At 38.8% G+C, this 24,250-nt stretch overlaps 1 protein-coding gene across 11 annotated transcripts in view; it reads left to right on the top strand.

Annotated features, from left to right (window-relative positions):
* GPLD1 (glycosylphosphatidylinositol specific phospholipase D1) overlaps positions 1 to 24,250 on the top strand; it is a 93,600-nt gene that overhangs the window by 45,260 nt on the left and 24,090 nt on the right. For all 11 annotated transcript variants that reach the window (XR_009533602.1, XM_060110686.1, XM_060110684.1 and 8 more), the window contains 9 exons: positions 8,201 to 8,279; positions 11,318 to 11,415; positions 11,914 to 12,024; positions 12,805 to 12,853; positions 13,874 to 13,928; positions 19,468 to 19,575; positions 19,803 to 19,830; positions 19,934 to 20,073; positions 23,277 to 23,342. Coding sequence is in view for 10 of the 11 variants with exons in the window: in XM_060110686.1 (XP_059966669.1) it covers positions 8,201 to 8,279; positions 11,318 to 11,415; positions 11,914 to 12,024; positions 12,805 to 12,853; positions 13,874 to 13,928; positions 19,468 to 19,575; positions 19,803 to 19,830; positions 19,934 to 20,073; positions 23,277 to 23,342 (734 nt within the window). In the remaining variant the exon portion in view is untranslated. The remainder of the gene's footprint in view (positions 1 to 8,200; positions 8,280 to 11,317; positions 11,416 to 11,913; positions 12,025 to 12,804; positions 12,854 to 13,873; positions 13,929 to 19,467; positions 19,576 to 19,802; positions 19,831 to 19,933; positions 20,074 to 23,276; positions 23,343 to 24,250) is intronic.

Genomic DNA, 24,250 nt, shown 5'->3' with positions numbered 1-24,250 from the left:
TAGAAGAGTTGAAAAAATTAGACAAATAATTCCTGTATGCCTTTTACCCAATTTCCCCACTTGCGATAACTTATCCTATTTGCCTTTTGAGCCTCTGTATACGTATTGATTTTCCCCTGAGCCATTTGAGAGTTAGTTGCTGACGTGGTAATCATTACCCTTCAACACACCCTTGTGTACAGTAGTTCCCCTCATCCTCGGGGGATACATCCCAAGACTTTCAGTGGATGCCTGAAACTGTGGATAGTACCGAACCTCATATATACTGTATTTTCCTATACATATGTTCATACATATGATAAAGCTTAATTTATGAATTAGGCACAGTAAGAGAAACAACAATGACTAATAATAAGGTAGAACAATTATAACAATATACTGTAATAAAATTATGTGAATATGGTCTTTCTATCAAAATATTGTACAAATTTAATGTCTTTTCCATTTTATCTAAGCACTTAATCACACACTGTGGCTGTAACTTTTACAATTTGAGGTGCAGCAGCAAAATTAGCACAAATTTCCGTTTCCTTCTTCACAATTTCATGGCTAGAAGGTTTGTTCTTACTGTATAGTAGTTCCTTCTGTATATCAAACTCATCATACACTTTCTTCCCTTATTAAGTCTACAGTGTTCACCTTTTCACTTAAAGGAAGCACTTTACAGCTTCTCTTCAGCATATCCAAATTGCCAGCATCATTATTCTTGTGCTTTGGGGCCATTACTGAGAAAGATAAGAGCTACTTGAACCCAAGCACTGCGCTGCCTTGATAGTAGATCTAATAGTGGAGACAAATGGGCAGGATATACTGGACAAAGGGATGATTCACGTTCCAGGCAGACAGAGCAGGATGGCTCGAGATTTCATCATGATACTCAGAATGGCACCCAATTTAAAAACTATGAATTTTTTATTTCTGGAATTTTCCATTTAATATTTTTGAACCATGGGTAACTGAAACCAAGGAAAGCAAAACCATGGATAAGGAGGGACTATATTTCCTAAAAACAAGGACAACATATATATACATATACATATATATAACTACTATCTGTATCTATATAACTACAGTATAATAATCACAAACAAGAAATCAACATTGAAATAACACTATCACCCAATCCTCAGACTCTTACAAATTTCACCAGTTGTCTCAATATACTTTATGGTTCCAGGAGCATGTGTTTAGTTGTCTGATCTCCTCCAACATGTAACAGTTCCTCAGGCCTACCTTGTCTTTATTGTCCTCAATAGTTTGAAAAAGTATAGTCCAGTAACTCTGTAGAATGCACCTTCATTTGGTTTTGTCTGATGGTTCCTCATGATTAGATTCTCCTGCAGGTTATTTGGGGCAGAAATATTATAGACCAGTGAAGTGATGCTGTATTCTTCTCATTGCCTCTTACCAGAAGGCACATGATGTCAACTTGTACCATTTCTGAACTTTTATTTCAGCTATTATATTTTTCAGTTCTATAATTTCCATTCAGTTCTTCTTTATATCTTCTGTTTCTTTGACTTTTGTTTGTTTCAACTGTGTTCGTAATTGTTTACTGAAGCATTTTTACGATGGCTGCTTTAAAATATTTGTCAGATAATTCAAAAAATTCTGCCATCTCAATGCTGGCATCTACTGATTATCTCTTTTCATTCCTTTTGACATCTTTCTAGTTCTTGGTATGATGAGTGATCTTTGATTGAAACCTGGACATTTTAGGTATTAGGTTATGAGACTCTGGATCTTATTTAAACTTCCTGTTTTAGTTGTCTTCTTTTGATACCACTCAGGTCGGGGAAGGGGTCAGAGGACACTGCCTCCTAACTGCCAGCTGGGGTTAGAATTCAAGGTTCCCCACTGGGCCTGCCCTGATGCCTCTCTGGCCAGGAGGGTAGGAATGCCTAATTGCTGCTCCTCACCATGGCCTCTACTGATGTCAGAAGGCAGAGGTGGCCTCTTATTGCTGGCTGAAGGTGGATGTCCTGACTTCCCCTGGGCTTCTTCTGACACTGCCCCCCTCCCCAGTGGGAATGGGGAGAGATTCCTTGTTACTGCCATTTGGGATTGGATGCCTAGGCTCTCCTCATGGTCTCACTGACATCAAAGTGTAGGGGTAGGGGGCAGGATGGTAGGGATGAAAGTCCTGGCTCCCTCCTTAGCCTTTTCTGATACCACTGTAGTTGGGTAGTTGGGGCGCTGGGGCACCTTACTGCAGCCTGGTGAGGGGACAAGTCTAGGCTCCCCATTAGACCTTAGCTGGTGGTGAGGAAGGGTGGGGCCACAGGTTTTCTGTGATGTTTAACTGGAGTAGAAAGGTTATTGTGTAGAAGTCTTCTGTCTTGCTAGGCTGTCTGTTTCCTGGTTCTGTGGCTAGAGAGGGCAGGCTTTTGTTGTGGCATTGTTTTGTTCTCTCTATACCCATTGGAGTTTCTTGGTGACTGGCTTTCCCATTATCCAGTTTGGGATATATGAAGTAAAAAGAAAATCCACAGAACTCACCACTGTTATTCTTCAGGTCCTGAATTTCTTAACCAATCACCAACCACCTTTGAGTCATCTTATATTCGTTCTGTATACAATGTCCAGGGTTTCAGTTGTATTTAGCAAGAAGAATAGGGAAAAGTACACCCACTTCTGGAAGCAGAAGTCCTATTGAAGTTAATTTTATCACTTGGTTAAGATGGTGTCTGCCACCTTTTTATATTGGAAAGTTAATATTTTCTACTTTTTAAATTAATTAGTAAGTAAATATTTTGTGAGGAGATATATTGAAGTAATGTAAATATCCTGTTTCTCCTCAAACTTTTTAGCATCCGTTGCTTATTCTTGCCCGAAATAATTTTGATAGTTGCCAAATTGTTTCTCTGATTCCATCATTCCTCTACATTTATTAGTTAGCACTCTGCTGTAAGGTAGAGCTTTTCCTTATTCCCCATTTATCTATTTCTTTATATTAGTATACAGTCATGGATTCCGATTTTATTCAGTGGTTTATATCACATTACTAACATTGTTTATCTTGATGCTCAAACTGTCCCAGATTTCACTTGAAGTTGGCTTTTGTGTCTGTCTCTTTACCTATTTAAAACCCTGAGTTCACACAAAAACATCTCCAGTTCCAACCCATCAGCACAGGATTTATTCTAGCTTTCTCCCTGTGTGTATCTGTACCTCCTTTCTCCAACAGTGAGAAACCTGGCCTCCATCATCCTCAATATATATGCTTACACGCTAGATCTCCTTGTATGTGATCCATTACCTGGCAAATCCCTTCAGCCCTGGCCCTGCTAGTCGAATCCCCTTGGCCCAGAAACAAATTTTAAAAAAGAAAGAAAAAACAGGGAAGACATACATGACCAAGAAAGGGTTAATATCCTTAATTGTTCATGTATTTCATTGAAATTTCTTTATATTCAGATTTGAAAATGGATTCACTTTTATGGCCTATTTTTTAAATTATTTTTTCATTTTTGCCGATTTCATATGTGAAAATGGTATTTTGTTATTGGTTTAATAGACATTTAAATGATCGATTTACTATTAATGAGGTTAAATATGTTTCAAGTGTCTATTGACTATTGCCTCTTCTGTGAATTGCCTATGTCTTTTTTTAAAAAATAAATTTATTTTATTTTTGGCTGCTTTGGGTCTTCGTTGCTGCACGCGAGCTTTCTCTAATTGGGGCGAGCGGGGGCTGCTCTTCACGGCGGTGCGCAGGCTTCTCATTGCAGTGGCTTCTCTGTTTCGGAGCATGGGCTCTAGGCATGTTGTGGCGCATGGGCTTAGTTTGCTCCACAGCATGTGGGATCTTCCTAGACCAGGGCTCGAACCCATGTCCCCTGCATTGGCAGGAGGATTCTTAACCACTGCGCCACCAGGGAAGCCCTTGCCTGTGTCTTTTGCTCATTTTTCTATTATGATACTAATCTTGATGTGAAGAATGGCTTATTTATTAAAGATAGTAGCCTGTCATGTGTCAAGTGATTCTTGTGGTTATTTATTTTTCTCTTAAATTTGTTTCTGATGCTTTTAACCATACAGAAACATTTAAATTTTTGTGTAGTTAAGTGCGTCATCTTTTGTGGTTTTTGCCTGTATGTTTTCCTTAGAAATATCATTCCCACTCTGAGATTAAACAAATATTCACTTAAAATGTCTTGTTAATTTCATGGCTCTATTTTTGACATTTAACTCTAATTTATCTTGTATCATTTTTTTACAACTTTATTGGAGTATAATTGCTTCACAATGGTTAGTTTCTGCTTTATAACAAAGTGAATCAGTTATACATATACATCTGTTCCCATATCCCTTCCCTTTTGTGTCTCCCTCTCTCCCACCCTCCCTATCCCACCCCTCCAGGCGATCACATAGCACCGATCTGATCTCCCTGTGCTATGAGGCTGCTTCCCACTAGCTATCTACCTTACATTTGGTAGTGTTTATATGTCCATGCCTCTCTCTCTCTCTCTCTCTCTCTCTCTCTCTCTCTCTCTCTCTCTCTCTGTCTCTCTCTGTCTCTCTCTGTCTCTCTCTGTCTCTCTCTGTCTCTCTCTCTCTCTCTCTCTCTCTCTCTCTCTCTCTCTCTGTCTCTCTCTCTCTGTCTCTCTCTCTGTCACAACTTACCCTTCCCCCTCCCCATATCCTCAAATCCATTCTCAAGTAGGTCTGTGTCTTTATTCCTGTTTTACCCCTAGGTTCTTCATGACATTTTTTTTCTTTAATTCCATATATATGTGTTAGCATACGGTATTTGTCTTTCTCTTTCTGACTTACTTCACTCTGTATGACAGACTCTAGGTCTATCCACCTCATTACAAATAGCTCAGTTTCATTTCTTGTTATGGCTGAGTAATATTCCATTGTATATATGTGCCACATCTTCTTTATCCATTCATCCGATGATGGACACTTAGGTTGTTTCCATCTCCGGACTATTGTAAATAGAGCTGCAATGAACATTTTGGTACATGACTCTTTTTGAATTATGGTTTTCTCAGGGTATATGCCCAGTAGTGGGATTGCTGGGTCATATGGTAGTTCTATTTGTCGTTTTTTAAGGAACCTCCATACTGTTCTCCATAGTGACTGTAGCAATTCACATTCCCACCAGCAGTGCAAGAGGGTTCCCTTTTCTCCACACCCTCTCCAGCATTTATTGTTTCTAGATTTTTTGCTGATGGCCATTCTGACTGGTGTGAGATGATATCTCATTGTAGTTTTGATTTGCATTTCTCTAATGAGTAAAGATGTTGAGCATCCTTTCATGTGTTTGTTGGCAGTGTGTATATCTTCTGTGGAGAAATGTCTATTTAGGTCTTCTGCCCATTTTTGGATTGGGTTGTTTGCTTTTTTGTTATTGAGCTGCATGAGCTGCTTATAAATTTTGGAGATTAATCCTTTGTCAGTTGCTTCATCTGCAAATATTTTCTCCCATTCTGAGGGTTGTCTTGGTCTTGTTCATGGTTTCCTTTGCTGTGCAAAAGCTTTTAAGTTTCATTAGGTCCCATTTGTTTATTTTTGTTTTTATTTCCCTTTCTCTGGGAGATGGGTCAAAAAGGATCTTGCTGTGATTTATGTCATAGAGTGTTCTGCCTGTGTTTTCCTCTAAGAGTTTGATAGTTTCTGGCCTTACATTTAGGTCTTTAATCCATTTTGAGCTTATTTTTGTGAATGGTGTTAGGGAGTGATCTAATCTCATACTTTTATATGTCCCTGTCCAGTTTTCCCAGCACCACTTATTGAAGAGGCTGTCCTTTCTCCACTGTCATCTTGTATCATTTTGACATAAAGCATGATGGTGATCCAGTGACCTGTTATTGGTAATGTCAACTTCAAGTCAGCGTCATCTAGGCTAAATATGAATTCCCTGCAAAAATGGAATACTCACTGTCGTGGGATTGTGCTAACACAACTGTCGATTACTCCATCTTTTATTCATCTCTATGATGCATTAAATTATTATCTATGCTTGAGTCTGTTTCTTTACTCTTTATTCTGTTTCATTGATCTGTCTCTTTTGGTTCTGATATCATACTGTTTTAATTTCTGTAGCTTAAAAATACATTTTTATATCTGAAGAATACCTCCTCCATCTGTACTTTTTTTCCCTCTAACAGTTTCTTGACTATTTTTCTGACACCTTTACTTTTAAAAATTTACTTTAGAATTATTTTTCCCTGTTAAATGACACAGCCTCACTGGGAGATGCAGATTCAACAAGTCTTAATGCATATAAAGTGAAAAACAGTGGCTGGAAGGTAAATATTCAATAAGGTTAATTATTACTTTTAAGTGGCAAAAGTCCAACTCCAGCTATCTTTAGAAAAGAAGGAGACTTTATGGGTTCATGTAACTGATAGCCCCGGGAAAGAGCTGGACCAAGAGGTCTAGATGGTGCTCTCTCTCCTAGTGGAAGACACTGGCCATCCAGGAGTCAACCTCTAAGTTTAAAATCCCTGATGAGAGGAAGGTATTTTCCCCACAGCTCTAGCTGAGAAGTCTTGGGGAAAGTTCTAGCTGAACTAGCTTCCATCAAATGTGCAGTTCTGAGCCAAGCACTGTAGTGGGAGTGGATATGCTGGCCTTGTACCCCTATGGTCAGCCTCACCAATCAGTATGGAAGAGATTCTGTCTTTACAAGACTGGGGATGAGACACTGCTTGAAAAAGCAAAAACAAAAAGTAGATGATACTATATTTCCTTATGTTTTAAGTTCTTTGAGGTATTTCTTTGTTGCTTTCATATATAGCCTATGTTATTAGTAAGTCCCTACTGAAAAATTAAAAAGTTGGAGTGCCAGACTTCTACTTTGCCCATGGTGTCAGAGTTCATTTGCAGATCATGGAAACCCCTCTGGCTAGCGTATGCTGAGAGGGGCATAAGATCATGTATTAGGGGATTCAGTGCTGATAAACTGTGAGAAATGGAGGAGCGAGCTCTAAGCTGAGTGTCCAGAACGGATTCCCAGGAAAACACGCAGAACTGGCCTGCCAGGGCCACCATGCAATCAGACAGCCACTGTCCCATTCACTAGCTCCACATCCAGCTGTCTCCTGTGTGGTTTGGAAAGGAAGAAGCCACCACCTTGACTGTTGGCTCTGGGGTCTCATCACCTCAGCCACCCTCCGTGCGAGCAAAATAGATGCCCTGCCCTCTGCCTGTGATCACCTGGGCCCCCTCCACCTTTGCTGTGGAAAGGCCAAGCACTTCCTTGCTGGCTGAAGTAGCAAAAGAGGGAGAAGTGGGCTCCTCGGTAGAGGCTGGGAAATGTAGTCTTCATTTTCTAGACTCTGGTGTGCACCTGGGCACACCCATAAGGGGGTCGGAATGGGATGGAGTGAGCCAGGCCACCAAGGAAGAATGCTGAAAAGAACACCTCTACCACTGACTTGTACGTCATTTTAAAGGGGGAAGGGATATTTTTTAACCCTCCAAAAGGTTATAATCTTAACCTTTAACTTATAAAGGATATAATCTTACTCTAAAGCACAGGTAGCAACTCTAAACATATGTGTGTGTATATATATGTGTGTGTATATATATATATATACACACACACATATATATGTACATATGTCTGTATTTTTCTCATTTCACTGATTGTCACTAGATCATTGAAAATTTTACCACGCACCAGTTCTGGGTCAGTGAAATAGCCTTGGGGAAATCCTGCTCTAGTGGGTGGACAGAAAAAGTGAAAGGAGATAAAATTCAAGCAGGTGGGGCTTCCCTGGTGGCACAGTGGTTGAGAGTCCGCCTGCCGATGCAGGGGACACGGGTTCGTGCCCCGGTCTGGGAGGATCCCACATGCCGCGGAGCGACTGGGCCCGTGAGCCATGGCCACTGAGCCTGCGTGTCTGGAGCCTGTGCTCCGCAACGGGAGAGGCCACAACAGTGAGAGGCCTGCGTACAGCACAAAAAAAAAAAAAAAAAAAAAAAAAAATTCAAGCAGGTGATTTTTGCTACTACTTAATCAGCCTGTCTGCTTTTGGTAGGAAAGAACTTGAAGTTATATGTGGCAGGGTGCTGCTTGGATTATACGTGAACTTTTACAATTTCTTTATTTACGTCTTCCTTCCATCACCCCCTTCCCCGCCATCACATTGTTCTAACTTCCCATACCTGGAGATTGACTGGGCCTGCTTTTCCCAGACTGTTGACGCTTGCCCTCTAATCTCTATATTTGCCTGCTCCCCAGCTGTTACTTGAACACCAGGATGCGTATCAGGCTGGAACCGTGTTTCCTGACGTCTTTTACCCCAGTATCTGCGAAAACGGTAAGCTAAAGATATATAGACCAAATGATGTCACTTTTCCTTGGGTGATAGGAATAGCTAGGACTCAAAAAAATATAAAATAACACATTATATTTTCTACTATTGTTGATCAATGACTTAGGTGAAATCTCCATTTAACCAAAACTTACCTGCTTAAGCACAGAAATTCTGAAAGCTTTATTCCAAGCACCCTGACTTGCTTTCCTGCTTCATGGCAGTAAGAGAAAACATTTTGAAAGAAATCAAAAGGTCTGAGTTTTTGTTCCTTCTATGTTGTCTGTTAGCATGTGACCTTGAAAAAGTCACTTCCATGCTGAGTCTGTTTCCACATCTATAACACAGTAATATCTAATTACTATTTAATTAATAGTAATAATTAATGCCTGCTTTGCAGCTTTACTGAATTGCTGTTGCCATTAATGCACGTTATTTTGTCAAGTCTTATGCAAATCCAAGGTAGTGTTATTAGTGAACTGGGCTTATGAGTTGTTTCAGTCAGGGCCCCCGGAGGCATAGAAGATACACTCAAACTGAATAATCTGAGGGGAGTTTTATACGGGGACAGTTTACAAAGGTGTGGACAGGATACAAGAAAATTGCAGGGCATAGTGCAGTGGCGGGGCAGACACAACTGCGGGGAGGGGGTCGCTTGATGGGGCCAGACCTTGAGTCAGGGACGCAGCCAGAACCCTGTGACCCCACAGAAGGGGAGCTGGGAGAGTGAATACCCCACCCTCTCTCTCCTCCTTTTCTCTGATCTCCTGTCAGTTCTCCCCATTGGCCAAACCCAGCCCACCTCAAGCCAGAGGACAAAGTATTCAGTTGAAACAGGTCACCTCAGAGGAACAGTGCAGGAGGGAGAAGGATGGAAAGTGAGTCTGGGGGGACCAATGAAAGACATCCAGTACATTGGGTTGCCACATAAACCATTTTTGGAGTCTAAGGGTCATCAGCCATTATCTCATTTTTTCCCCCAATATAGTGATACATTTAAAGTCAATGAAATGTTTAGAGCTACTCACCCCTCTAGTTATGATCCCAGATAACTCAGCTTTTGTGTTTGTCTATTTGTACCGTTTTTTTCCTGTTTCCCTCTTAGTCTGTTCACTATCCTTTCTCTATCCTATTATATTTTGCCTGCTTGTTGTAGTTCTTTCTAATAATCGAATAACCTATTACTTCTAATTTAGCATTTCCCAAACTGTATTTAGGAGGCTTTAATGTTTCTTGATATTTTTAACAGCTCCTTGATATCTTACACAGAAAAAGAAAGAAGTAAAAATGATTTTTTTGTCAATTAAATTTGAGATACTTTTGCTTAACGTATGCCCTTTTTAGAGACCAAAAAACCCCAACACAATAATAAAGGTTCTGAGAAGAGTGTAAGAGGAATGCAAACTCCAGCATTTTCTCTCCTTTTTTTTTTTAAATACATCAGTAGATAAGATATACCCTCTTATCTGTTATAAAGATTGGGACCAGTATGTGACTGAAGTGAAAAGGTCAATTAGAATTATAAAACGTGTACGGATTACATGGAATTTTACCCAGACTCCTCCTAGATTTTCTCAGTTTTTCTAAATCTTACCTTTCTCTCATGCATATCTACTTCAACAGTTTTTTCTTCTTTGGTGATTCACTTTTATTGCATCTTTCGAAAGGACTTAAATTTCTTAGATACTTAGTTGCAAAAGAAGCCACTTTTTGAACTCATATTTCATCAATTTACCTAATTAAATTCTATCATCATAGTAACAAGGACAATTGACTTAATAAACAGGATTAGAAACAGACATGACTGACCTACCATAAATTGTAACAGAGCCATGGGCGCCGAGATGCTTGGGCCTATGAACAGTGGCCTGCTACTTGCCAGAATCCAGCAGTCCTGGGATGTGGCTTTCTTTTGCTTCCAGTCCATATGATTTACAGAGGGAACAAGGAGCTTCGGTTAATCCAGCAATTTGGTTAAATGAAGTTTTGTCAAAAGAGCTACTGCTATACTTAATTTTGGATTTTTGCTGTATTCTGTAGAATAGGGATGGTAAGTTTATCTCTAGGAAAACTGTTGGAGAAAATCAGATTGCTTAGTTACAACTTCTTTGAAAATCATTTTCAGAGAAACCAGTGATTTAAAACTGGTTAGTAGGTCCTTGTTGTTTATTTATATATATATATAATAGTGTATATCTGTTAATCCCAAACTCCTAAATTATCCCCCTCCCTCCCTTTTCCTTTTGTAACCATAAGTTTGTTTTCTATGTCTGTGGGTCTATTTCTGTTTTGTAAGTAAGTTCATTTGTATCAAGCACAGGGGACTAGATAACCTATAATGGAAAACAATCTGAAAAAGATGTATATGTATAACTGAATTACTTTTTTGTATACCTGAAACTAACACAACATTGTAAATCAACTATACTTCAATTAAACAAAACCCGATTAGGTTATTTTTAGTTTAAAAACAGTATAAAAAAGTTGACCTGAGAGATCTGAGTCTGGAGTTTTGCTTTTGATTGCCCCGTGACATGTGACACTCCATGAAGAATCTGGTACTTGAAGGTTTTGAGTAGATGTCAGTTCCTGTCTTTTTCACCCCTCCTGAGGGAATAAAGAGGCATATGAGACACCCCATTTAAAAATATTATAAACTCAAATGCTTGAAAGTCTTTGGAGTATCTACTTTTGTCTTTTGTGCTGTTAGGGAGGCTGACTGTGATGGAAAAAAGATTGGAAAAAAACCCTAAAACCAAAAAAAAAAAAAAAAAAGGACAACTTAGCTTTACGGCACAGAACTTAAACACTTCCAGCTTCTCTTGCAGCCCAACTGTTTCCAGATGCTATGAGCAGTTAAGGCTCCTTTTCTTTTGACTGGCCCTTCTGTTCTAGAGGCTTCCTTGGAACATTGACTCAGGAAAATAAGAGGCTTGGAGGGAAGACGAAGGGACGTAGCAACACATCAGGTGGTGGTGGAAGATTTGATTTAGAATGTCCAACTTTTTAAGGAGGAATTCTGAGGGTTGCTTTTGTTTTGTCAGGACAATTCCATGAAGTGTCAGAGAGCACTCACTGGACTCCATTTCTTAATGCAAGCATTCATTATATCCGGGAGAACTATCCCCTTCCCTGGGATAAGGTAGGCACAGCCTCTAACCCTAAAGATACTCAGTTCCTGCCAAGTACTCTTCCTGCTCCTACATTAACCCCCTTTGTGACCCGCAACCCCACCCCCAGACTCTGTGAGGGCTGCTCACCGTTGTGCCTGCAGGGCCAAACACAGCATGAGGGGCATAGTAGATGGTTAGTTAATACCTGAATAAATGATGGTTTTGTGTTTGTGTTTTGAAATTTATACCTTCAATTTTATCTGCAGTACATGATGTTTTTAAAATTGGGGCTATGTCACTTGGTCATTTTGTTCTAATAGTAAATTAATCTGAAAGCAGTTCCAAGGCACTCGAAAACATTTCAAAAAGTCCTTTGTGTTTTTTGGGAAACTACAATATACCTGTCTCTGATTTTTTTGTTAAGTCTCAATGATGGAAATGAATTCATCTGTATTAATCCTTTAATAAGATTGTTATAAAATAACCCCCCCACACACACACACAACTCTAATTTGCTCATTTGGCAGGACACAGAGAAATTGGTAGCTTTCTTGTTTGGAATTACCTCTCACATGGTGGCAGATGTCAGCTGGCATAGCCTGGGTATTGAACAAGGATTCCTTAGGACAATGGGAGCCGTGAGTACATATCTTCAGGTTTTAATGGCTTTATGGGAGTGATACTGTCATACCCAAGATCCAAAACTGACCCTCTTAGGAAAAGGAAAACTTTAGGTTATTCGGATTCACATGGAAACAAGACTTTGCCCAACGCGGTATTTGTTAGATTTCCATCTTTCCTGTTCATTCCTCTTACTCTTCTTGCTTCCCGGGTAAATTCATCCACGTGGGCAGAATGACTAATGTGCACTGAAAACAGTGATGGATGTGATATTCTGTTTTAGTCACAAACAGTATTTGAGAAATTGTATGTTTTGTTCAAGCTGTACCTCTTAACAAAGGTATAAATACCTACTACTTGGTTCTACCATATTTAAAAGTAAGTTCACATGTTTTTTTCTTTCCTTCTTACTTTGCTATATGAGGATGCCATATCACCACTAAAATTGTGATCTTACCTGGTGACTTAGCTTCTGAAAGTCCCCTCTGGTCATTCATTGATATTAATACCGTTCTGTACCAACTTTAAACTTGCACTTAGTAGAGATTTTCCATGCATCCTGTTCGATGCATATGTCTGCAGTAGCTTTATCTGTCTCAAGATATTAAGTATACAACTCAGCTGCCAATATCATTTTTTAACAAATAAAGCAATAAAATTAAATGTTTCTTTGAAAAGTGAGTCCATCACTAGGCATTCTCAACAATCATTGGGTTAGGCTGTCATCTCCTCACTACTCACTTCATTGTGGGCTTTAATTTGTGAGAGATAACAAATGGGTCTCTTTTTTTCCTCAGATTGATTTTCACGGCTCCTATTCTGAGGCACATCCGGCTGGTGATTTCGGTACTGTTTATTTACATTTACCAGATTTTCTTCTGCGCTAGTTATATTTCACTTGCAGTCACTATTGTATCTTTTTTTTTAAAATTATTTATTTTATTTATTTATTTTTGGCTGCGTTGGGTCTTCATTGCTGTGCGCAGGCTTTCTCTAGTTGCAGTGAGCGGGGGCTACTCTTTGTTGCGGTGCACAGGCTTCTTTTTGCAGTGGCTTCTCTTGTTGAGGAGCACAGGCTCTAGGAGCACGGGCTTCAGTAGTTGCAGCATGCAGGCTCAGTAGCTGTGGCTCCCGGGCTCTAGAGTGCAGGCTCAGTAGTTGTGGCACACAGGCTTAGCTGCTCCACTGCATGTGGGATCTTCCCAGACCAGAGCTCGAACCCGTGTCCCCTGCATTGGCAGGTGGATTCTCAACCACTGTGCCACCAGGGAAGCCCACTATTGTATCTTAAATGTGTATTTTTTTAAATCTCTTGCCACTAGCTTACTATTTTAATATTGCAGTTTGTTTGGAGTACAGGAACACCTCATTTCACATAGAGATGTACTTCTGTAAAGTTGCATGTTTTTTTTGGTAAAAAAACCCAAAAAACCCATTACGTTTTATCATTTACTTGTGTCATTATTTTAGAAAAGCATTGCTTTTTAAATCAGATTTAAATCCATTGCCTAGTGTCTCCTAATACTTTAGCTTTAAATTGGTAAACTCCATCTTTTTTTTCTATAGTAAATTACCTTTAAATATACAAAGTATTGGTGAGTGGTGTTTATTTACAAGAACCCTTATGGTCCTTCTTAAAGTAAAAAACCTTTTGGTTATATGGGTGACTCTTTCTTAATTCACGTGTTTCACTAAAATTTTAAAAGATCACTTTTTCTTAAAGACGTGCTTATACCTAAAACAATGAATGGAAACCTATACCAATGTGAAGAACTAATAATCTGGATTGTGCAAATTTGTGTTCAAAGAAGCATGCTATGTGTTGTCATTAACTCACCAGATGCAAATATTTTTCTCATATCATAGGAGGAGACGTGTTGAGCCAGTTTGAGTTTAATTTCAATTACCTCTCACGGCACTGGTAAGAGCAATGTACATTTAAATGTGTGATAACAAATGGCAGTTAGGAGCATGATTATTTTTTCCTTAGGAAATATAACTTGCAATGTAATTAGGAGCCTTCTGCATTCGTCAATTTTGAAAAGTAAAACTAAAGATTAGACTAGCCTAAGTAGATTCTTTTAAAAATTTGTGAATTATGCCAAACATATAAAATCATGTATTTTTATAAATAAAAAAATAAGATGATGCACACTGTGTTGCTGTCACCTAGCTTAAGAAGTAGAGCATTGGGCTTCCCTGTTGGCGCAGTGGTTGAGAGTCCGCCTGCCGATGCAGGGGACACGGGTTCGTGCCCCGGTCTGGGAAGATCCCACGTGCGGCGGAGCGGCTGGGCCCGTGTGTCCGGAGCCTGTGCTCTGCAATGGCAGAGGCCACAACAGTGAGAGGCCTGTGTACCGCCAAAAAAAAAAAAAAGAAGTAGTAGAGCATTGCTGGTATCTAGAAGCTCCAAGTCTTTCCTGCTCTGTCACATCACCTTTTCTCCCACCAGATGTAATCACTACCCTAGGTTTTCTTAATCATTTAGTTGCTTTTCTCTATAGTTTTACTACATGTAGCTATATCCATATGCAAAATATTATATGGGTTTTCACTTTAGATAAATAGAATTACACAGCATGTATTTTGCTTAAAATTAAATTTAAATTAGAATTTAATGTAATTAAACTTAAAAATGTTTTTGCTTAAAATTATTTCTCTGACATTTAATCATATTGATATGTTCGGCTGTAGTTCCTTGATTTTCACCACTATATATGGTCCTCCATTGAGTGGATATACCAAAATGACTTGACTTCATTCTAATATTGATGGATGTGTAAGTAGTGTAAAGTGTTTTTGCTTTACACATAGTATTGCTATGTACTTTTTTGCACATGTATTTTTGCACCAGAGGGGAATGTCTTTCAAGCAAGTGGCACCAGAAGTGGAATTGCTGGGCTGTAGGGCTTATGCATGTTTAACTTAAGTAAATAATGCCAGACTGTCATTCCAAATGGTCTTCCCAGTTTGCACTCCCATCAGCTTTGTTCTGCTTCTTGTGTGTTCTCCAATACTTGGTATCGTCCAGCTTTCAAATTGTTCTAACCTATTTGGTGTGTAATGGTATCTCCTTATAGTTTTAATTAGCATTTCCCAGACTACTGATGAAGTTGAATATTCTTTTGCATTTTATCGATTGTTTGTATTTCATTTTAAGTGAAAACCTTTTGTTTGGTTTTTAGCCTATTTTTCTGTTGGGTTGTCCTTTTTATTTCTGAGTATTCTCTGTATATTCTGGTTTCTAAGCTTTGTCCATTTATCATTTATTATCATTTATTTGTTATAAATATCTTTTTATAGTCTGTGGCATGTCTTTTTACTTACGGTGTATCTTGATAAACAGAATTTGTTAATTTTAATGTAGTTGAATATATCAATCCTTTCTTTTGTAATTTGTACTTTTGATGTCTTATTTAAGAAATCCTTCCCTACCTTGAGGGAATGAGGTTATTCTCCTAGGTAGCCTTCTAAATCATTTATAGTTTCATTTCTTAACTTTATATCTTTAATTTACCTGGAGTTAATTTTTTGTATATTCTGTGACAGAAATTTTACTGTTTTCCTGTAGAGATAACCGATTGTCTCAGAACCATTTATCAATAGTCTGCCCTTCCTCACTGATCCGTAATGCCCTCTGTGACATAAATTAAAATTCCCTACATATGCGGGTCAGTTTCTGGGCTTTCTATCATGTTCTGTTGGTCTAATTGACTTTCCCTGAGCAATACTGATTTTTAAAATTACAACAGCTTTAATACATTTTGACATCTATTAGGGCTGATTTCCCAACCTGTTCTTTTTCTTCAACTGTACCTTGTCCATTCTCTTGCCTTGGCTCTTGGTAGGATCAAGTTGCCATGTTCCAAGAAAAATCTTGTTGGAATTTTGTTTAGAATTCTATTGACTCTAGAGATGAATTGGAAGAGAATTAACAATTTTGCAATATTGGGTCTTCTTATCCAAAAATATGCTATATGTTTTATTTAAGTTGTCTTTAATGACTAAAATTTTATAAGTTTTTCCATTGAGGTCTTACACATTTTATTAGACTTAGTACCATAAATGGTAACTTTTGGAAACAACTGTATTTTCTAATTGATTGCTGGTGTATAGAAATGTAAGTGACTTTCTAATTTTGATTTTGTGTCTAGCAACATTTCTTAGCTATCTTATTCTAATTATCAGGAGATTCTTTTGAATTGACTCACAATTCATAATCTACAAATTGTAACAATTTTTTGAAATTCATTTATTTGTTTTTGGCTGTGTTGGGTCTTCCTGGCTTTTGCTTTTCCTTTTCAGTCTTTATACCCATACTTTCTTTCTTGCTGTATCATATTGGCTAGTATTTCCAGTACAATAGAAGTGGTGATATTGAGCATGCTTTTCTTGTTCTTTATTGTAAAGAAAATGCTTTCAATGTTTCATCAGGTTTGCTGTAGATTTTTGGGAGTATCCTTTATCAAATTAAGGAAGTTTCCTTCTATTTCTAGTTTGTTAGTAGTTTTTATTATAAATTCATTTCATGTGTATTGAACTCTTATTCTTCATCTGTTGAGATAGTTATTTGTTAATCTGTTAATATAGTGAATTATACTAATCTATTTGCAAATATTAAATCAACTTTACCTCCTGGCACAAAGCCAATTTTGCAAAGCTATATCATCTTTTTTTATATTTGTTTCATCTCTTCTTGCTGTTTAGAGTTTTTGCATCTATATTTATTAGTTAGTTTGTACTGTAATTTTCCTTTCTTCTCTCCATGTTTGGTTTTGGTATTAAAGTTATCCTGGCTTCATGAAATCAGGTGGGGAGTATGCCTTTCTTTGCTATTTTCTGGAAGTCTGTGTAAAATTATAACTTTGATTTCTTGAATGTTTGGTAGAACTTGTCTGCAAAGCTATCTAGGCCTGATGTTTTAAAAAGTAGGGACTTTTAAAAAACTTTTTTAATGGTTTTAGGACTGTACAGTTTTTCAGTTTCTTCTTAAAGAGTTTTATATTTTTCTAGGACTTTTCCATTTTGTCTAAGTGTTTAAACATTTTGGCATAAGGTAGTTCATAATGTCTTATGTTTTTTTCTTGTTTTATTTGTACCTATGTTCCTTTGTTATCCATAATGTTTTTTATCCTGCCTTCTCTTATATTTTTAAACAATTAATCATGTCTAATATTTTGTTTTATTATTAAAAAAATAAACTTTTGGCTTTGTTGATCCTCTTTACTGTATGTTCTTTTTCTCTTTCATTATTTTTTCTCATATTTATTTTCTTCCTTCTACTTTTCTTCGGTTCCTGTGAAATTTGACTCTTGATTTTAAGGTCTAGCATATGATTAATTTTTATCAGTTTTCCATCTGTACTTGAGAAGAATGTTAATTCTCCAATTTTTGATTTAATGTTATATATATACTTATTAGCTCAAGCTTATTAAATGTGCTGCTCAAATCAGAAGATTTTTAAGCTATAAGTAAGATAGTCTTACTATTTTTATCTGGTTGGTCTAACAATTACTGAGAAATTGGTTTAAAAATCTCCCCCTGTGATGGTTGAATTTTTCAGTTTCTCCTTGTAGTTAGTTTGCCATACATGTGTTTGAAGATACGTTGTTAAGTATATTCGAGTTTTAAAGTCTTATATTTTTCTAGTGAATTGAACTTTTTATCTGGTGACTCTTTGTATCCCACAATGCTTATTGCCTTCAGGTCCATTTTACCAGATACTACTGTAATTTTTGTTGTTTGTTTTTTCTTCAAATGTTTACTAAGCAGTCAGGTGACATAACTCTATCCCTCAGTCCCAGCCTCAGCCCCTGAGGATGGAGAGCTGAGAGTTGGGAGGAGTGCTTACAGAACAAAGAGGAAGTAGAGCTGGGGGCTTGGCAAGTTGCCCATTCCCATCCCTGGTCCATCTGCCTTAGAGCTAAGGGAGGCCCAGAACCAACAAGCCATTCCCAGATCAGATGAGGCCAGCTGGCCTTTGGATGTCCCAGGAAGAGGTGGTGGTAGCAGTGACATGAGGTTTCCCTCTAACTCTCCACACAAGGTCATCTGCACTGGATTAGACGTCCATTTCAAATTGTGTGTCATCGGGGATCCTGTCTTCTTTTGGTTATATTCACTGGTGCTTGAATTACTCGAGGCTTGCATTAGAGTTGCATTTCTCCAGAGAAGGTTCTGCCTTCTGCATGATACCTCAAGGCACAACCTGGGACCACATTAAGTTACTTTCAACCCTTGAAGTTTTTCTGACTACACAGCTGGCATGAATGAAAGACAAAACATTTGTGGGGCTGGGTAGTTGTTACCAGTTCTCAGGGGAGATATTTTTCCCTCTCTGTATCCTTGCCAAGGTGAAGACAGGCAGGTTTCTTTGCTGTCCTTGTTGGTATGTTGAGTTTATTTCTAGCTAATATTCATGCAGAAGGTATAGCCTTTAATGAGGAGTTTCCTCTGAGATGGCCCCCTTTTGGTATTCGGTGGTTCCTATACTTTATCTCCTGTCTCCTGTATACCACACAGCTATCAAACAAACAAAACAAAAAACTCCTAGGTTCCCAGGTTTAGCAGATGTCTCCAGGGCAAAAGCTGGCTTCCCACATGCTTACCTCCCAAAGTTTCCAGTTTCAATTTGTTTTTGACTTTTGGAAAAATTTCACTTTCTTGTTAGCTTGGTGATTCATCTAAACAAATATTTTTGTTATTTTGTCTAGCGTTTTAAGCTATGTTTACGGGGAGGACCATTCTGGTGCGCTTGTGAAGTAAAAAATGGAAATCTCAGTAGATTCCTTCTTATAAATATACTAAAATCAGGTTTTATTGGTTGTGATTTCTGTCTGGTATATTCTAAGGTTTTTTTAAATAAAGATAAAAGATAACAGTATAAATAACTGTTTATACTGTTATATAAATAACAGTATAAATCTAATTTTTAAAATGCTGCTCTTCTTCCAACTGAAATAACTAATATCTGTGAACCAAAAGATTGACTTAGAATTCTTTTTTACTACCTTCCACTATGTACCTGAAAGTAGGATGTTGGGGTAAGGAGCCATTTTTGGTGTTTTTAAAACAATGATTCTTGAGAGTAATTCAACTCAAAAGAATAAAAATACTTTATATTGCTCCTTGAACTCTGAATTCACAAAACTAAACATTCTTTTTATACTTTATAGTTACTTATCTTTGTATAAATATTTGATTAGGGTACCAGTTTGCTCTGCAGCATTGGGCAAATTATTGAATTTTTCTGTGCCTGTTCAGTTTCCTGTATGTGAAGTAAGACTATGATAGCACTAACCACTTGGGGTTGTTGGTAGGATTAAATAAATAATGAATGTAAAGCCCTTTGCATGGTGTCTGGCACATAATAATCCTGGAATAACTGGTAGCTGCTACTGCTGCTGTTATTATCTTCAACTTCAGAATCAAAACAACTCTTATTCTAATGCTTTTCTCAGGTATGTGCCTGTTGAAGATCTCCTGGAAATTTATAAGAAACTCTATGGCCGAGCAGTCATCACCAAAAATGCCATTGTTGACTGTTCATACCTTCAGTTCTTGGAAATGTAAGTGTAACTAGAGGAATATTTGCAGTCAATTTTATTGTGACTTCCTTAACACACTTTTCAATGTTTTAGTTTTCTGAGAGTGGATATTGGATTTATGGATTTTGCTTGTTCAAAGGCAGTTGCTTGATAGTGGATACATGTTGCTGGAATCTTTTCTTCATTAATTTGCCTCATTTCTTTGTGGAAACCACAGCTCACAGTCAAAATTATTGCTTATGTTGCAGGTATGGTGAGATGCTAGCTATTTCCAAGGTAAAGGCATTTATTCTTCAAAATCTTAAAGCGTTATAAAGATACCATGAGAAGCACTTGATTCATTTACTTATTGACTTATTTTTCTTTCTCTTTGCCATAGCTTTATCCCACTTATTCTAGAAAGTCCCCATTTTTGGTGGAACAATTTCAAGAATACTTCCTAGGAGGACTGGATGATATGGCATTTTGGTCCACTAATATTTACCATCTAACAAGTTTCATGTTAAAGAATGGGACCAGGTGAATTCTTACTCTATTTCTCCTTCCAATCACTCCCTGCTTTGCTACCCTGTCCCCAATATAACTCTCAGGTTTTTCAATTGATCAAATGAAGAAGAAGAAAGTCTCATGAAGGCTATCCTATCCTAATCGAGAGGGAAAAGAATGGGACTTCCCTGGTGGTCCAGTGGTTAAGACTCTGTGCTTCCAATGCAGGGAGCATGGGTTCGATCCCTGGTTGGGGAAGTTCTGCATGCCATGTGGCGTAGCCAAAAAAAGAAGGAAAAGAATGGAAACTGTTTTCTCAAAACTCCAACTAGCTCCCATCTGTTTAGGTTTGCTGATGTCTCTCCTGTCTTAGGGATGAAGAGGTAGATATTGCAAGGTTTGTGGTCTGGGAGAAATGGCTCAGGTGAGAAGGAATCTGCTTCCACAGCTGCACTGCATCTGTTTCTTTTGGGAGACCCCATGCTGTGGGCTGGGCTCTCCGCCTCCCCAAGCTCCGGCAGTGGCTGTGGCCATCCTCCTCTCCACCCGATCAAGCTCTCAGGGCTCTAGGGTTTAAAAGGTTACTTCACCTGACCCCCGCACTCCAAAGTGAAATCGAAATGAATGTATTTGTAAAGCTCAGTCTTCTGTTGGAATTTGACATCTAGCCCAGATGGGACAGTTGCTCAACCTCCAGCTTCTTTTCTGTTCCTCCCCAGCACACCTAGGACGAGTGTCCATCAGAGACTCAGATGGCATGTAGACCAGGGTAGACTGGTCTGGTCCCCAGTTCCAGCTGTAGTAGACACTTCGGCTCTCACAGAATCTGTTCATGGCCTGAGGGAGCCAAGGGTCTCTCAGAACCCGTGTCCGACCAGACCACTGAGGATGCAACCCCTCCCTCCCACGCTGTTGAACTGAGCAGGGTAGGGATGGGTCTGGATAGGGACCCCTGGAGGCAGCACCTGCTGCAGGGAAAGGGCAGGGTGGGAAGCTGAAGCAGCAGCGGGCAGGGAGAAAGAGGGTTCTGTGGCAGGAGCTGCACTGGGGGGTGCTATTCTGGGTGAGGATCATAGGAGGGTTGGGCTTTGTAAGTTCAGGGGCCTGTGTAAGCCCAGCTCCAGAACGGTGCACACTGCATGACGATCCTTTGCCCTTAAAACATTTGCTAGTATTCAAAGAATGTTAACCATAATTTTATATTATGTTTTATATTATTTACACAACATATATATGTGTGTATATGTATCTACAACACAATTATATATATTGTGTTGATTTGAAACAAAATTCCCTTTGATAAATTCGACCTTAGCCTTGCTCTTAATACTCGGCAAGTAACGGTGTGGCAGATGGAAACCATCCAATATAAATAGCACTTTTTTTTTTTTTTTGTGGTACGTGGGCCTCTCACTGTTGTGGCCTCTCCCTCTGTGGAGCACAGGCTCCGGACGTGCAGGCTCAGCGGCCATGGCTCACGGCTGCAGCCACTCTGCGGCATGTGGGATCCTCCCGGACCGGGGCATGAACCCATGTCCCCTGCACTGGCAGGCAGATTCTTAACCTCTGTGCCACCAGGGAAGCCCCCAAATAGCACTTTTAATAGTGAAAATTAACCTTCATTAAAATCCCCAAGCTCTTTTATGGCTGTGGGTGTTTCAGTCCACGTGAGTTGTAGAGAGGATGACCTTTGGAATTTAAGAGACGTGTCACTCTCTGTTGAGCTATCCCAAGCAAATTGTTACATCTCCCCAAGTCTTAGTTTCCTCATGCATGAAGTGTAGGCAGTAATAATTCAATCTTTCTCATAGGGCTATTGTGAGGTGTGAATGAGACCACTCATGTAAAGGGTTTAGCCTACAGTAAGCACTGGATAAACGTGGGCTGTTAGTAGTAGTGTTAGAAAAAAGTTAAGTTTATATTGGAGAGATTCATAACACATGGCCATGTTAGAGTGAATGACCTACATTTATTTGTTTTATAAAGTCCAAGTGTATTGATCCTTAAATTGCAAAAACAATTTTGGTGTTTGTCTTTGGCTCAGTTGTCCAATGTAGCTAAGGAAAGTTATGTAGCTGGACCTTATTCTTTAATTAGGAGGAGATAACTGAGAAAGAACAGATTTCTTGTCTCTTGATCTGTCTTAATTTATCAAGGCAGAAAATTCCATGAATTGATTGTATCTTTACAGACATGTGCAAAGAAAGATTCACTAGAATTTATGCAACTTTATGGGAAATTTGGAGAATGCTCCAAAGAAAGACAACACAAACTCATGACAGAAAGAAAAGCATATGTATTTTCACATTATAACCACTTCTTAATTTACTAATACGTGATCTTCCAAAGCAAACTTGTGTTACTTGAAACTCATAGTATATCTTCTTAAAGAAACAGTGAAATAATGGTAGTTACGTTCCCAGCCAGAACTCTACTTAACTCAAAAAGTATTTGTAATTGTAGCGCTAATCTTGTAAGGCTGCCGTCTAAATCCTGGTGGTGCAGAAAAGAGAATTTGAGGAAAAACCTTTTCCTAAGCTTAAAGCTGGCCCTAAGAAAGATTTTGATGGGAAAAGTTTGCCTTCAGCTTCTTTCACCTCTTTTCTGAATTTCTTTTCCAGCAACCAGTCCTTTTGCCCCAGGTTGAGACTCCCTCAGTGACTTCCAAAGCTTCCTCTCCTTCAGAATAGTCTTCATTCTGGAAGAGACTCTTGCTAATACCCACTCCCTTAGTACTTCTGTTCAGTGTTAGGGAGAAAGTTCACCTCTTACATTCTATCAGCAACCTTTTCACTTGTAGATAAGGGATACCTAGTTACCTATTTAATTATTAGTTTATAAGTTTTTGTTTTTAAAGGAATGAGAATGAGAAATTAAAACATTGAGCATAGACGGGCAAAAGGTGGCACAGTTGGGAATCAGTTTCTTTCCGTCTCTAACTCTGAGATGGTTCATGTCAGCAGGGAGAATTCAGCAGGTGGAATCGGGAGGGAAGGGGAAGGCTGTGAGTCTAGGGTGACCAGCCGTGTGGCGCTGCCTGTGTTACCGTAATAGCACCTGCTTATCCACCCTCATTAAGTAGGACTCAGGCCCCTTACCAGTCCTGCCTGGCTAAGTCATAAAACCTCTGCATGAAGACTTTTGGAGGTGGTTTGAAATGTTACACTGATTCTCAGAAAAATTCATGCTTGAAAAGAAGGTAGAAAACTGCCTAACTCATTTGACTCTTTCCCCAGTAACTGCAACCTACCTGAGAACCCTCTGTTTATCACATGTGGCAGCCAGCAAAACAATACCCACAGGTAAGTGGATTCCAAAATGGCTCACAGAAAAAGAACATCTCACTCAGAGGGGTGCTCAGTAGACTCTGAAAGCATGGGCTTTGTAGACAGAGGTTCAAATTCCAGGGCTGCCACTTACAGCTGTGTGATTTTTAAACAAGTTGCCTAATTATTTTTTGAGCTGCAGCTTTCTCCTTTGGCAAACTGGAATAAATACATATCCATACTCCCAGAATTATGGTATGGATTATGTGCGAGAATGGATGCAAAGCAATTAGCACATTAGTAAGTTGCTCATTAACTGGTAGATGATAGTTAATAGTATTATTATTCTTATTATTACCATCATTATTGTTATTATTCATAAAGTTTGGCCAAATTCCACCCTGAAAAAGTAATTATCAACAAGACAGGGTGGGGAGAAGTCCTCTCAGTTAGTTTCTGAGGAAGAGGGCCAGAGGATCTGCTTTGTATTCTAAGGGGTGGTATTCCCTGCTGGACTCAGGTACCAACCACCAACCATTCATTCATGCATTTAATAACTATATTAATCCTAATGACTATTATTACTAATACAATTACAATAAAATAGTAAAAATTATAAAATAATATTTCCTCATCACTATGTGCCAGGAACTAGTTCAGGAATTTAGAGACCTCATTGTGAACAAGACAGAAAGAGTTTCTGCTCTCAGAGGATGGCTGGTGGATGGGCGCTGAACAAGAACTTGTAAATACCTTTGAGTATTAGGAGAAGGACAAGTGTTGGGTGCTCAGGATGTACCACAGAGTGTCCTAGCTCAGTCACAGGAGACTTCCTGTGAAGAACTGACGCTTCAACCAAGATGTTTAGGGTGAGCAAGTGTCCGATACTCAAAAAGAGGGCATTGTAATAAAAGATGCTAAGGTGAGAGAGAGTTCGGAGCTTC

This window comes from Mesoplodon densirostris, chromosome 10, assembly GCF_025265405.1.
Source record: "Mesoplodon densirostris isolate mMesDen1 chromosome 10, mMesDen1 primary haplotype, whole genome shotgun sequence".
Lineage (NCBI taxonomy): Eukaryota > Metazoa > Chordata > Mammalia > Artiodactyla > Ziphiidae > Mesoplodon > Mesoplodon densirostris.
This window is presented reverse-complemented; position numbering and strand designations above follow the sequence as displayed.